Source organism: Bidens hawaiensis, unplaced genomic scaffold (genome assembly GCF_021521415.1).
Source record: "Bidens hawaiensis isolate Kalapana, Puna unplaced genomic scaffold, B.hawaiensis_p1.1 tig00027099_1, whole genome shotgun sequence".
NCBI classification, from domain to species: domain Eukaryota; kingdom Viridiplantae; phylum Streptophyta; class Magnoliopsida; order Asterales; family Asteraceae; genus Bidens; species Bidens hawaiensis.
The window spans coordinates 167,967-183,794 of record NW_027494375.1 but is presented as its reverse complement, the minus strand read 5'-3'; the positions used below and the strand labels follow the sequence as shown (position 1 = coordinate 183,794).

The following is a 15,828-nucleotide window of genomic DNA, read 5'->3' as shown; positions in this document are numbered from 1 at the left end:
GTGGGAATATTTTAAGAATTGTATGTATCGGGTTATCAACTATGATAGTCATATGTAATGTTGTATTCTTAGCTAGTTTACAACAGCTCAATTTGTTTAAGAAATGAAATGCCTATTGTTTTGTGATGTAATGATGTAGATACACACGGCTTTGTGATATAATGGCGATAGACCATTATACACGGAATATTTTGGATATAATTCGGGGTGTAGTGACGATTACACACGAATTGATATCAGATTTGATTATTATATGGATTATGTTTTCAATTCATATATATATATATATATATATATATATATATACTAGTAGGTGCCCGCGCGATGCGGCGGAGCCAACAAGTTACAACATGATACTCGTTTATGTTAAAAAAAAACACGTGTTATGGTAAGGTTTCTCACGTATAATTTACAATCCGTTCAAGTTTCATTTGCTACAAAAAAACAATAAACATCAAGATATGTGCATATATCTATTATAATATAATATATATATATATATAAAATAATTAAGTTAAGTAAATACAAATTGTTATGTAAAATTTTTAATTATAAATAATATATATATATATATATATATAAACAATTATAAATGTTTATAAGTTTGTTAATAAATGAAAAGTAAGCCGCTCTCAACTTTCACAACTATTCGCGAATTGAACTTGGGCTTTACACGACTCGTTCACATCCCTGTTCAAAGGGGGGGTTTTAGCTTGCAATATAAACATGGAATTAATAATGCCAAGAATCATCCAAATGTTTGAATCACTTTGTCTTTCAAAAGTGAAAAGCGCTTTCTAGCTGGGCAGATTTGAATGATAAAAAAAAGCAACAACTGCAATTTAAAAGTGATTTTCAATTGTTTTTCTTCTCTAGATTATGTGTCTCGTATTTTGAATTGGAAGAGAAAATATAGATTAAAATTGAACGAATGAGAATCGTTAGTAAACCATGTTAAGTAACCATCAATACATACTCTGAAGTATCATAGTAAAACATGTAGCACACAATAACGCATATAGTAATGTGTCATTGGTATCACATGTTAATCGGTAACACAAGGTAGGTTAATACACGGTGCATACGTTATATTGTTTGCCTATATTTGATTTCACAAATCTAACATCACCCACAAACCTTTGATAAAAATCCAGATTTCACCATCATTTGCAGTTAACCTTATTAACTTCACAACTCAAATAGTATACAGGTCTTTCGTTAAACATACTTAAAGCACAGACACCAACAGTCGAATGTGAAGAATTTGCCATGGATGGTGAATAATAATATTCTATCTACAATTATAGTTTTCTTTAAAAAAAATAAAGAGTACATGTTTCTTATTATGACCAATCGAATAGTGCCACACCTGTCGCATTAACACACCGGAAGCAACCTGATTGTAGCAAACTCAGTTGCCATCTCCATGGGCCGCCATTGCAATAACCACATATTGCATCAAACAGTGGTTGGTCAATCATCATGCAAGGGTTGCTCTTTTCCCTTTTGCATCTCTTGACTGCACAAAGAGTCAAGTCAAGAAAATGGCTCAGTCAAACGCATATGCTCCGGTCAATTTAACAACATTACAGAATGGTTGAAATAACATATCTTTCATGGTCATAATTTTATTAAAAAAAGGGAACAAATATCCAGGTAAAAGATGACCCGTTTTGATGACTTCACCCAAGTGACCAAACCCACCCATTTTGTCACAACACGAAACCGATAAGAAATTTGTGGTTTCTGGTCAATTTCATGTCAAACTCACGAACACACTTAGCTAAACAAGCCGTGTTGGGTTGGCCCAACTAACTTGTTCTTTTCAGTTCTTTTCTAAGAAAAGTGTTTGTTCTTAATAATTAAACTGGTTAAGTATTTTATGTTAAACTTTAGAAAAACAGAAACTGACATAATATTTAATAATCAAGAGATATATATTTTATATAAACTTCCAATTTTGTAGTAAAGTTGTAATTATAAAGTATTAACACGTAAAAAACTAAAAAAAAAAAAACAATTTCGGGTTATATAGGTTATGTTTGTACCAACCCTTGAATGTTCGTCTGACAATTTCAGGTTCATGATGGGCCATGCTAACACAACAGGTTTAGCAGTCCTGATATAATGCATATATGTCTGGCACAGTTTTCAGGTTCGCAACGGGTCATGCTAACACGACGGGTTTAGCAGTCCTATTATAATGCATATTGACGCTAACTTAAAAGAATTTTGATCAATCATAATTTAAAGAAAAAAAAATCTCATTGACCAAAAAATTCAAAAGGGTGTATGAGAAATACCTGTGTAGCAGCAGATCTTTTAGCATCCAAAAACTGGCCATAAATGTTGTATAATCTCTGTTTTTCAGCTTCTGAAACCGAAGGTCGCGCATTGTCACAAATGGACCGTAAAAGTGTATTGGTAATGAGTGACATATTTCCGGGCTCGTGAGCTTCTTTTCTGTTTAAAAGATCGTGAACAGCCGCCAGTTGTGCATCCGATAACAGAGCTTGGAGATTCGCTCCACTAAATCCTTCCGTATTTTGAGCTATGGCTTCTAAATTAAAATCTTTAGCCAATGTTAACTGATATTCAAAAGGTTGAAAATGAGATTGTGCGTCCTTAATACGGGTGTGAATTTCTAACACCACACGAACCTAACATGAAATTCATGGATTTGGGTTTGGTATAAACGGGTCGAGGTAGTTTCAAGTCAAACCATGCAAGCCCATTTAGCCAAAACAGGTCGTGTTCGGGCAACCCACGAACCCTTACTTTTTATTTAAATATTTTTTAATATATTAAATTTTTGGGTATCGTACGATAAAATTTAAAACTGAAAAGAAAATTGACATAAAATTTTATAACTAAAATGAAAATTGTTTTATAATATTTTGTTGTAAAAATGTAAATTTAAAGTAGTAGTAAATAAAAACAATAAAAAAGTTTCGGGTCAAACGAGTTGTGTTCAGGTTTGTGTCAAAATTTCAGGTTGCGTCGGGTTGGATCCACCAACAGGCAAACACAACCCGTTTAACACCCCTAATCCTTAAAAAGATAGGCAAAATTGGTGGGTCAAAGTGGGTTTGGGTTAAAATGGTAATTTTAAGGTTGGGCCAACCCACAAACAACTTGATAATATAATTTAGAATGCATTTGTATTGAACTCTCTTCTAATGAATTTGACATTGTTTGACTCATTGACTTGACCCATTTGACCCGTTAAGAGATATAAGCATAACCTGATTGACCCATTTACAAGGTAACGGGTCAAATACGTAACTTTTAATAATTCTCACCTTTATAGAAAGAACAGTAAGAATATCCAGTCGTTCTTGTGGTGATGGAAAATCACAGAATAGTAGGCAATCTAATCTACTGGGCCGCAGCAGTGCAGCATCTAGTAGATCTGGTCTACTGTAAATCCAAAAAAAGTTTCAAATGTTACCAATCAGAGAGTAAAACTAAAATTAACGCATGTCCCCAACCTCCCTTTTCTTTTTCAGTATTTGTTGACGCATCTGCACATCAAAATTTGTTGCATCATCTTTGTTTTCATCAGACGAGTCAGCAACTGAATTCTTGGGTAAGTCTTCCTTCCGGCCCGTTGCCTAGCAAAAACTTTTAGTCGGTGCCACCTCAAGATTCCTATATTTGTAATATGTGACAACGATTTTCCAATTTGGTCTTCCGGTATCTCAACGATTTTCATATAATTACCATTCTGCCCTTCTAACTTATTTTTACTTATTTTGCTTTTTTGACTTTTTGACCAAATCTTATACGAAGTTTGAATATATAAAAAATTCAAACAACTATTTATATATCCAAATATTAATTAAAAACATAGACCTGGTAGGTTGTGACAATATGCTCCATAATTTTGGTTCAAATAAGCTGTGGATGTTGCAGGTACCCAATGAATATATCTTCATGCATTGTTTTTGTTTTGTTAAAACTTAAATCGTCAACAGAGTTAACCTAAGAGATAGACACCGCATTGTTAATAACAAGTAACTATTGACAAAATTAAACCTGAGATTATGAATCAGTTTCACTTTATTGACATATCAACACAGTGCATCTATTTTCTGAAACAAAAACAAAATTAACAATTTTATCATTAGTGGTCGATCTTTTATAAATTCAGAGATAGAAATAAGTTTTAAAATGAACAAACTACTGATTAGAGTAGAAAATTGTACCTAAACTCGCTCATAGCCTGATTAAACTCGCCTGAAAAGTTGCCACCGCGTCAGAGGGTGCGTGATGATGTCGAAGGTGTAAACTTTGACTGAAAACAAGTGTGTTTGGGGGATTTATGTACCTGATGCAGTTTGGATAGCATAGCAAACGAGCCAAGAAAGTCAGGGGTGGGTGTGATTGAAGAGAATGAGATCTAGGGGTTTGTTTGTGAGATCTGCAAAAGGTAATTCAAAAACTCTTAAGCGGGCTGATTTGAATTTTGACAATCCACAAGATACGGGATTTTGAGGAGGAGTGTACGGTGTGCTATGCAAAGTTGTACATGGTGCATGAAGAGTAGTAAACTCTTAATTTTAAGAGTTTTGTGTAAATTACAATTTTGTCCTTCCTATATGTATTTTAATATAGTATAGATATATATGGCTATTTTGTTATAAGGGAAACTCACCAACACATTGTGTTGACTATTATTTTAATATGCTTTTCAGGTAATTAAGTAAGTATGGAAGCTTCGCGAAGAGCTCGGGGAAAATAGTGGCGTGTGTTTGAATGAAAAATGTTGAATTTATGTTGAACTTGTAAATTGAATAAAAATTGTGTAATATGACACGTGCAATAACTCTGATGGTTAAATAAAGTTAAACTTTCGTTTGAAATATTATTTAAATGTAATTGGCTGAAACGGCGTCTGTCATCGCCCGAAAGACTTGGTCAAAGTCTTCCGCTGTGTAAATTAAGATTTTCGGGGTGTGACAGGTGCGAGGTACAACCGTTGAATATTTATCATGCATAGCACCATTTTATTTTAACAATTATCCAAGTCCGTTGTAAAGAAGAAGGAAAGTAGTGTTGTTTTATAGACAAATCAATAACAATGTGTTTTAACCATTATTTTAAAACGGTTAACATCTTTACAATATCTCATTACTTTCAACGGTCATACAAAGACCCTTTCCAAAGTTAAAACATTTTGCATATTAGAACTGTTATAATACTAAACCTTTTAAAATTTTCTAAAGTTTACAAAAGTTACACTGGTTATAATGTAAACTGTTTAATATGTTTAAAATAGTAATTGTTTATTATAAGTTGAATGGTTTTTGATCAGGTATGTGTAACCGTAACAAAATCATGTCAATAAATAGAAGGGAAGTGCATTTATAATAAATGGTTTTAATAAGGTAGATGGTTCATCTGCCAACTCATAAGAACTAAGATCGATTAAATGAGTTAGGTGCGACCATAACAAAATCATACCAATAAATATAAGATCGATCAATTTGCCAATTTCAACTTGAAAACCTCCTCCAATCTACCCGGACACATTCAAAATTCTCCAATAATTTCATCGTACAAAATCCACCTTCACCAAAATATGTATATGTCACACCCCAACTTAGGGCCTAGGCGTGTGACCAATAGTTGGTATCCATTTTGTAAATATGTAAGAGTTTAAGGTTGTTAAGCGTAAGTCTTAATTAAAATATTAACATATTTTTGTAACATCCGGAATTTCCTAGAATATTATTTAATATATTAATTAGGCTGGAAGAATTAATTTGAGTTAGTAGAGGAATAATAAAATAATAATAATGATAGAAGATGGTAGGCTAGTTAAATGAAATGGATTATGGACTAAAAAGAAAAGATGGGCCTATGATCCATGGGCTTAAGGGAGTATAAATACCCCTAAAACCCTATTCCTTTCCATTTTCATTCATCTCTACACCATAGCCGACACCTTCAAAAACACACACTTAAGCCAAACACTCTCTACTCTGGTATATTCAACGATCCAAGACCAACCGAAGGTAATACATCATTATCTTAGTTGTACAAACATAGTAGAACCCGACGCAACAACCCGTGATGCCGATGAGTCATTTGGATATAGATCTAGCTTTATTCTGGTGTTTAACCAACCAAAAACGAGCTAAAGGACCACCCTAGCTCAGATCTGGACACCGCGAAACTACCTAGGTCATGAACGATCAAACCCCAATCAACCATGGTGGTTAAAGACGGCTGACGACGCCGGAATCGAAGAAAAACCACAAAAACGCGTAAAGATAAAATTGGTCTGGACATACGGCATATAAGTATGTCCAGCGTATAAGTATGATAAGCGCATAAGTATGACCATCGTATATGTACATGCAAGCCGTATATGTACGTGGCGTATATGTATTTGGCGTGTATGCATTTAGCGCATATGTATAAGGTGGATATGTATATGTAATATGTATATGTATGTAGCGCATATGTATAAGGTGTATATGTATATGTAATCCGTATATGAATGTAGTGCATATGTACATGGCGTATATGTATAAAGCGTGTATGTATAAGGCCATGTATGTATGTGTAACGCGTAAGTAGGTGCATGCCGTATAAATATAAGCGGGTGTATATTTATGGACTTCTACGACGAAACAACTTATGCGTTGTAAATAACTTATATGTCAGCTTATAAACGAAAGATAGACAGCTTATACGTACGTAAACGATAGACATGAACTTATACGATATATGAGCTAAAGATAAGTAAATAAATAATAATGAAAGGTAACATTTAAAATAATGATTTGAATTGATTAAATAATTGAACTTCAGTTTTCTGATAAGGATTTTTTTAGTAAAGACTTATTAATGAAAATAAAATTTTCCAAGCTGACCTGGCAGCTTAACCCCCAGCCAGGGGCTCTGCCCCTTGGACCCCGCTAGGGGCTGCCTCCTCTAGAACCCCGCTGCCGGGGGCGTTGCCCCGGGACCCCCGTAGCTAGGGGTTACAAGAGCCTAGGAATACGATATAACTAGGAGTAGTTAACTGATGCTTGCTAATTGATACATAGTTAGCCGTGCACAGCTTAAGAAGGGCATTACTGTAAATTCAGAAAGGAACCGATTGCAGGTTAGTTTCTAGCCCCATTTCCTTATTACGTTTTCGGGGCTGTGTGCATACTCAATGTGATTAGTTGATACACTTACCTTAAGTGGTAAGGTATGATATATGAATGTGTTTGAATAATGTATGAATGCTATATGAATGTGGTATGAATGATTTAGGAAATGCTAAGAGTACGTAAATATAAAAGTAATGAATGAATGTATGAAGGTATGGTTGCATAGAAAGAAGGGTACCGGACACCTAATAATATCCGAGGATGGAGGGTACTGGACCCTAATAATATCCGAGTTATGTATGGGGAAATGCTCTTTATAATGTAAGAATAGTTATGGACATATTGTGTATGTTAAAGAAATAAAGTATGAAAGAATGAACGTATGTATATATGGAAGAATGATAAACATGTTAAGTATGTAATACATACCTTCGGGCACGTATATGTGTAGTTAAGTATGTTATCTGATTAACTAGAACTCACTCAGCGTAGCTGACTTTTAATATGCACGAATGTGAATAGATTGAAGTAGTTGGCTTGAGAGGGGGACACATGACATGATCAGAAGAGACTGGCATCCAAAGAAGATATGTCATGATGTTTAAAATGTCAGTCCCTCTCTCTCTGTCTCAGTATAGGTCACAATCTAACTCGTACAAACACAAGCCAGAATCTCAGATACCACTTAAAAGTCCATGTTCCGAATCATATGCATTATCGTATACGTGTAAAACGATACGATACGAATAGATAATATTGTGTTTACTATACTAAATAATATTTCGGAAACATACCATAAAGGAAATTCTAACACTTTCACTCATAAACCTCATTAGATTGGTATAACATTCAAAGTACACTCTGTGATCGGATTCCCAAAAACTATTACATATTATGACAATTAAGAGTTATTTATACAATTCACCTATGGCCGTATAAGTCCTCCTGGCGTATAAGACTTATATGCCACGTATAAGTCTTATACACTGGTATATTACTTATACGCCCTTAAAAGTTAACTAAAATTACAATTCCAACCCCTAACTATACAAATATGACATATTATACCCATAAGTCCTAGCATTAGACACTAATGCATTAACAATGGTTTACCGCTTTCTTATTTAATCATTCTCGAATTTGCTCATTTACTAAGGTGATAATCACTCCCCTTTACATACATTAAATCTTTTGGGGACATATGCGTATTTATAGCATTTATTTATTATCTAGTATTCAAAACCGCAACTATTTAATACTTGTGTGTATATCAGTTTATGACTAACTTGTTATTATCTTACTTTCATTATCTGAATACACTTTGGAGAAGTCAAACATATTCACATTACAGTATGATCATACGACCGTCGTAGTGACGGCGTCCAATCGAATGACAATGGTTTCACCTACAGCTCATTTTTGGTAACCAATGCCCATTCGTGTGGCAACGGTTTACCCCTATCTTTATTCGCTGATTGAAGTGTGTACATGCTTTGGTTAAATTTATTATCTCACATAAACAGTTTGCAACTTTCTTTATTTGTTGCTGTTGCTGTTGCTGTTGCTGTTGCTGTTGATGTTGCTGTTGCTGTTGTTGTTGTTGCTGTTGTTGTTGTTGCTGTTGTTGTTGCTGATGTTGCTGTTGTTGTTGTTGTTGTTGTTGCTGTTGTTGTTGTTGTTGTTGTTGTTGTTGTTGTTGTTGCTGCTGCTGCTGCTGCTGCTGCTGTTGTTGTTGTGGTGGTGGTGTCTTAAGGTGTTTTACTCACTCAACATGTGTTGTTGACAAGATTTCTCTTTTATAGGCATATACGAGTTGTTGTTTGAACTAGTTGCAAGTTTGGTGAAGAATTTAAGTTAGAAGAAATTATTGAGAATAAATCAAGACTAGTTTAAGTTAAATTACTTGTTTGCTTTAGTTATATATATGTACTTTGTTTACTTGGATTTGCCTGAATATTTAAATCAAATAATTAGAAGGCCGCCCTATATAAATTCTCCATATAAGGAAACTCTATATACTTCCATAGAATGAACATCCGATATATTTCCATAGAAGGAACACTATGCTTTCCATTAAAGGAACACTTTGCTTTCCATTAAAGGAACACTATGCTTTCCATAGAAGGAACCCTCTATATATATTATCCGTAGAAGGAACTCTGTACATAATTTATTATTTAATATCCATATAAGGAGACAATCACTATTCTTTGCAATACATGCAATATCCGAAGATCGTTCACGTACCGACAAGCAATCATCTTTACATTACATACAATATTCAAATCTATATTTATAACCTGAAAGTACGTGCAATATCCGGAGATCGTTCACGTACCGACATGCCCTCATCTTTACATTACATACAATATTCATATCTATTTATTTAACCCGACAATACGTGTAATATCCAAAGATCGTTCACGTACCGACAAGCTTTCATTCTCATTCAAGACATATATTAGATAACATATAAATCATATATGGCATACACTTACCAATTAAGGTAAGTGTATTAACTATCACATCGAGTATGCACACAGCCCCGAATACATAACAAGGAATGGGGCTATAAACTCACCTGAACTCGGTTAATTCTTCTGTTAACGGTTACTCCTTTCTTTGGCTGTGCACGGCTAACTGTATAATAATTACGCGTAATGATTACTCTCACTTCCATAACGCGTTTCTAGTTTAATTATTACCCTCAATGAACGGGGGTCCGGGGGCAGCGCCCATGGCAGCGGGGTCTAGGGGCGGCAGCCCCTAGCAGGGTCCAAGGGGCAGAGCCCCTGGCTGTGGTCGAGCTATAATGAATTAAGCCATCTCATTCCATTAGAACTTTAGCAAAATTTATTTCTGTTAACTGTCTTAGCACATTTTCCATTAGTATTTTAAATCCTTACTTAATTTTCCATCTCATTCGCTATAATGAATTAAGCCTAATTCGTTATCAGAACACAACCTAATTCGCTATCTGCTTCGTTGTCCTGATTCGTTATCTTTCTTGATCTGATTCGTCGTCTGGTTCGTTATCACATCATAACGAATTACCAAGTAACGAATCACCTGATTCGTTATCTGGTTCGTTGAATTAATTCGTCTGATTCGTCAAATTAATTCGTTATCTTAGTTCGTTAACTAATTCGTTGTATTGGCTTGACGTGATTCGTTATCTTAATGTAATGAATTGGGTGAGTAACGAATCGCTTAATTCGTTATCTGATCATAACGAACTGGGGAACTGATTCGTTACCTTTCCATGACGAATTGGTCAGCTAATTCGTTATCTCAACATGGGTGAACTAATTCGTTATCTAAAGATAACGAATGGCATCAGTCTTATCTAACATTGACTCACGGGTCAAAGTCAAAATCGTCAAGAACACCCACAATCAACATACCTTAGATCTGTAATTAAACCTTTATTTCTTAACCAAATATCATGATTTAGGTATCAATGGAATCGTCTATGCAGCGCCTACGAACCCTAGCCCTTCATTCGTCCATATAATCGTGTTTATAAGGTGCGGTTTGTTCATACATACATACGGGTTCTTTATACACAATTAACCCATCAAATGTTAATCAATTTCAGTGAAGTTTGTTTTGTTGGATTCGTTTTTACCTCATAAACTCAGATCTAGGATTATTAAATGAATCCGAACCTAAATGAACAAGATTCCATTATGAACGTACATTAAATGAGTCGGTTTACGAACACGGTTAAGCCTTGATGTTGTCTTGGTTTGTCTAAACGTTCCAGCACCAATAAATCTGGGGTTTTCACCTTCGAATCTGGACTTGGTTTAGAGAATAGTGTTTGTGTGTGTTTATCAAGGTGTAGGCTATGGGTAGAGATAAAATGGAAAGGATTACCTTTTTGGTCCATAGTTAGTTCCATCTAAAGCCTACTTATTCCTGAGGGCCAGCGATTACCTTTGTTTATAACGTTTTAGGGATACGCAATCCCTTGTAATCATTTTAATGACTCGTTTTAATAAGTTGTAAGGAGTTGGACATATTCACCTTTGTTATGATCAGTGTAGTTTACTGATATATTCTTCTTGTTACCTAGGACCTATAGTACAAGAATAACCTTTTATAAATACTAGATCAATGATCTATCTTTCAGGCCTTTAGTCTATTGGCATAATCATTACCTAGATAATCATTTCTCTTTTATAAAATACTTGGACCTTTAGTCCAAGAAGTTTCATCATTTAAACACTACGTTTCTTCTTCATGAAGAAACGTATGAAGAAACGTATATACCAAGTTTCTTATTTCTTAAGAAACATTATAAAATCTTTATAATTATCAAGAAATAATAATTTATCTATACTCACGTCTTATGAAAACTATATTTCACTTATTATATAATCAAGATATAGACTATACCCTCGACTAGGGTCTAAGCCATATATAATAAAATAATCGGGCGGAATCTCTACCTTGTATGGCTTGTATTTCTAGAAATGCCTTAGATTGATGCCGGCAGCACTCCTACTTATTGTCGGTATCAAGGGAATGATCTAACAACACTTCTACGCCTTGCACATATTTCAAGAGCGTATCGTCGGGACAACGGGTCGAATCATGTATTTTGCAACAATTGATAGTGAAGTGGGATTTTGAGATGCCTAAAGCAGAGCCCAATACCCCTATTTATAGGGCTGAGATTGTGACCCATCGTGATACGTTATGGGTTAAAAAGGGATCCATCGTGTAGCGCGATGGAGCGTTTAACTGCCACTAAATATAATATTCCATCGCGTATCGCGACAGAACTTTAGGTTCGGTCATCGAGTATCGTTATGTCGCCCACTAGGACTAATTGGTCACCTAGGAGACCTGCCACGTGTTGCCACCAACATTCGATCCTAAGTTTCTTATTAAAGTTTCGGTTAAATTTATCACCAACATTCGATCCATTGTCACATTTTTCATCTTGGTGGGTAGTATGGTTTTGTGGGTTTGTCGAGTTTCACTTTTGCGAACTGAACCATCTTTCATAGATTGAATAAATGGGTTCATAGATTCTCGGGAATCTCTTGAGCAGGTTCATTTCTCACTCGATTGCTTCTTTCGTTAGAAGCTTCTTGATTTTGTAAAGGATTAGTTTGATTCAACATTTGAAATTATAAAGAATGAATTTAGAACCAAAGATTTTTATTTATATACCGGTGGATGGAATATCTTGAAACACAGCTTGGAATATCATACAAATGATTAAAACTACAAATCCTAATGATAGAGTATATTACAAAGACTGACAACACAAACGTGCGGGATACCTAATCTTTCATATAATCTTTGATCATCATCTTCATTTTACTACATTTATGTAGTAATCTACTTCCAACTTTCTTTTTCTTGCCACCCTCAGTAGCAATATTGTTCCTTAAGTCATCGGTTTCATGCATGGCCGATCAAGATGTTTCTCTTGTGACTGTGGCACAACATTTGGCTATCCGTATTATGGTGGTGGATCACGGTATCCCATCATAACAATATCATAGTGATTATTCGGTTATGGTGGTGGGGGAGTTGCTTCAAATGGTAAGTTTTAAAAAGCTTCATCAGTTGCTTCTTGTTCTCTTATTTCATTTGCTTGTTCTAAGATGGTAGGAATAATTCCAGGGTATGGTGGAAAACTTGGAGGGAACATTTGAACATAAGGGTCTTGAGAAATATATTCATAATGCATATGAATTGGTGGTTCTTGAAAGGCATAGTAAGAGATCATAGGAAGCATGGGTGTTGCCAACCAATATTTGGTGGACAATCACACTTTGGAGCATCCTGAATACCAGGGTTTTCTTCCTCGGTACTTATTTCTTCCGAAATTTCTTCTTCGGAATCTTCCTCTTCTTCCTCCGGATATTCTTCTGATTCTTCCTCCGTCCTCATCTTTGGAACATCTTAATTTAGATCTAATTGTATTTTTTATCTTTTATTGAGGTTACATCACCCTCATTTTAGGTTTCCTTAGTGGATCTTCTATGGAATCATTGTTGGAATTTTTTGGGTTATAAGTTGGAGTTCCAAAATGCCATCTTCGTTGGTCGAAATGACACTGCATCCAGTTGTATGTGTCTTGCTCGGATTTCGATTTGATAGGCTTATCAACTTGCATTTCATTGGAAGGATGATAGTCTGGAATATCAGTCGGACGATACTCAGGAGTTGGTGGATCTCTTGGAATGAGAACTGGCACGGCCAGGAGATTAGATGGGTTGACTTCCATATGGAACAACGGGTATGATTGGACGATCTTGATTTAAGAAATATCCATAGTAATCCTCACTCTTGTTGTCCTCCGGGAGTATTGGCTCAGGAAGAACAGCTCTTCTTGCGTCGCGCATAAAGCTGTCTATCACTTTCTTGAATGACATCTATTTTTGGAATTTTTAGAACGATGAGGGATACGAAAAAGAACCAACCTATCTTATCAATATAATATAATACTAGTAGGTACCCGCGCTATGCGGCGGGATCCAAATACAACTTGCAATACATAAATCCGATCGTTTGCCAAATGCATACTTAATAAGATCGCGTTAACGTAGGCTAAAGTGATGTCGAATGCGTTGTTGAAGGATTTATGTATAGTTGTATATACTCAACGCATCAAATCATATAAGAGATTAAGTATACATATGCCATGTCCAATAAACAAATCATTCTACACTGAAAACATAATATATTCTTTATACTCAATTTGTTTTACAATTAATATCAAGATGAACATAAAAAGTAAACAGATTGCAACCTGAAATATAGTTTGTTTCAACCCCAAATTAAATGATGAACTGTCATAAAATCTAAGTGCAATCAGTTTTCAATTTGTCAGATCTTTTCAAACCGGTTCTACACATATCATTCTGAAACTTGGCTGTTGAAAGTTATACTTGCTCTTTGTACATAACTCCCTGTTCCAAATTACCCTTCAACAAGAAAATTCTGCATGAGCAACGAATATAAAAAGATTGAAATTGTGTACTATTTTATAGATATAAAACAAAAAGATATATATTTATGAGGGAATGTGGTCTATATCTAGCTATATTCATGAAAGCAAGTAATAATTTAAAGTTCAAGAGAAAAGATAAAAACCCAAACCAGGCAGGTTGTGTCATCAATATCCAAAATTGATCATGGCCAAACCAGTTTTGAAACCAAGTAGCTGTTGGTGTCGAGGTTTAAATATCATATGTCAATATTGTTCATACTCAATTATTTATAATTTAACAACTCTAACCAAACATGATACTCGTTTGGCCCGTTTTGCACCTCAATGCCATAGTACTATCAATATTTAGTGTTTACCTGGGTTTTGGTTTTGAAATCATGCCATGATCCATTTATGAGAAATCATATCCGGTGAACGCTATACTTTCCGAAGCAGCAAAAACAAAAAAAATGCCGTCAAGCAACAAAAACAATTAACCACAAAGACATTTGCCTATCTACCTCAACCCTGTTGACATTATTAGGAGTCGTATACGTTAAATCCGAGTTTAAACGTGTACTTGAAATCGGTCTGCAAGGTCAATGATGCATATCTTAAATTTGCAGTCCGTGTTAGCAAGGATGTTATCCGGGATCAAAATTTAGATGGAACACTCGTGCTGCAAAGAAAATCATAAAATCAACACAAGGTAAGTAATTAAAAACTAATTCAAGATTAAATCTCTACCAGTTTCTACCAGCTGAATGGTATCACATAAACCATAAGCCTTCCATGGAGGCAAGAATGAAAACCATTTTGACCATCAAGAACTAAATAAGATAATGCCCATGCAAATAGATGATATGTGTGATACAGACTTCGCGGTGTAGTCAACTGACTATTTTAAAACTATAAATTATTAATGAATTACCTTCGAAAAAAGAATACTTATAAATGATTATTTGTGATTGTAAATGAAAGATAGATTCAAACCCCATGTTAGTCCATTAACTGAAAGACATATAATCCATATAATCAGTCAACAGACCAACACAACAATTCAAAGCAGAAATTTATCAGGCGATCAAATGCACACACCCGAAAGAGAAGATGAAGACGACTCGTTTGGCCCGTTTAAAAAGTTACTCTGTTGTTAAACCACTTAAGTACCAAGAAACAATAAAAAAAAAGAATCATGCATCATTGTATTGATATAACCTTTGAAAACATATTTAACCCATTATTATTTTACAACTTTTCTTTTCAAAATAGATACACAATAAAATGGTTCAGGTCAACCCAACCTGTTTTGACCCTTTTCAAATGTACCCATTTTACACCCCACCCGAGACCCATCCATTCTGTTGCATCGGGTCTAGAAACTTAAAAATTAACCTCTTGAGTTAATGGATGTTGTTCAGACTCGAGCATACGCACAACTTCACCCATTGTAAGCCTCTTCACAGAATCAGAGTTAGACACATTTCAAAGCAGTCAACAGTGTGCGTTTAGATGGAGTTCCAGATGGTCAAACAATTTGCATAATAGCCTCGTGCGTATGTGAAAGCCTGAAAAAAATTTGCATCATGAGCTATTGCAAATAAACTAAAACAAATTTTCAAAAAATATTTAGCTTTATAGGTAACTCTTTTTTAGAATAATTGATTTAATGTTTTAGGCAAACAATTTCAATAAGCAAAGAACCAAAATAAAATATAAAAAAAAGTATTTAACTTCAAGAAAATTATGAAAACATTCATA

General features: G+C 34.7%; 1 protein-coding gene across 1 annotated transcript; it reads right to left on the bottom strand.

The window, feature by feature from the left end:
- Window positions 1-1,153: 1,153 nt before the first annotated feature.
- Window positions 1,154-13,025, bottom strand: LOC143574775 (peroxisomal ATPase PEX1-like). Its single transcript, XM_077059313.1, has 4 exons — window positions 12,907-13,025; window positions 3,303-3,420; window positions 2,304-2,588; window positions 1,154-1,519 (listed from the first exon to the last, which is right to left on the bottom strand). The coding sequence occupies exons 1-4, from the start codon at window positions 13,023-13,025 to the stop codon at window positions 1,481-1,483; spliced, it is 561 nt and encodes a 186-aa protein (XP_076915428.1). The 3' UTR covers window positions 1,154-1,480.
- Window positions 13,026-15,828: the final 2,803 nt, after the last annotated feature.

Coding starts and splice junctions, on each gene's coding strand:
- LOC143574775 (XM_077059313.1), bottom strand. CDS start 13,025: ATGAGGACGGAGGAAGAATCAGAAGAATATCCGGAGGAAGAAGAGGAA. Junction 3,421..12,906: donor GGTATTCAGGATGCTCCAAA/GTGTGATTGTCC, acceptor TTGGATTTACAG/TAGACCAGATCTACTAGATG. Junction 1,520..2,303: donor AAAGATCTGCTGCTACACAG/GTATTTCTCATA, acceptor CTCTTTGTGCAG/TCAAGAGATGCAAAAGGGAA.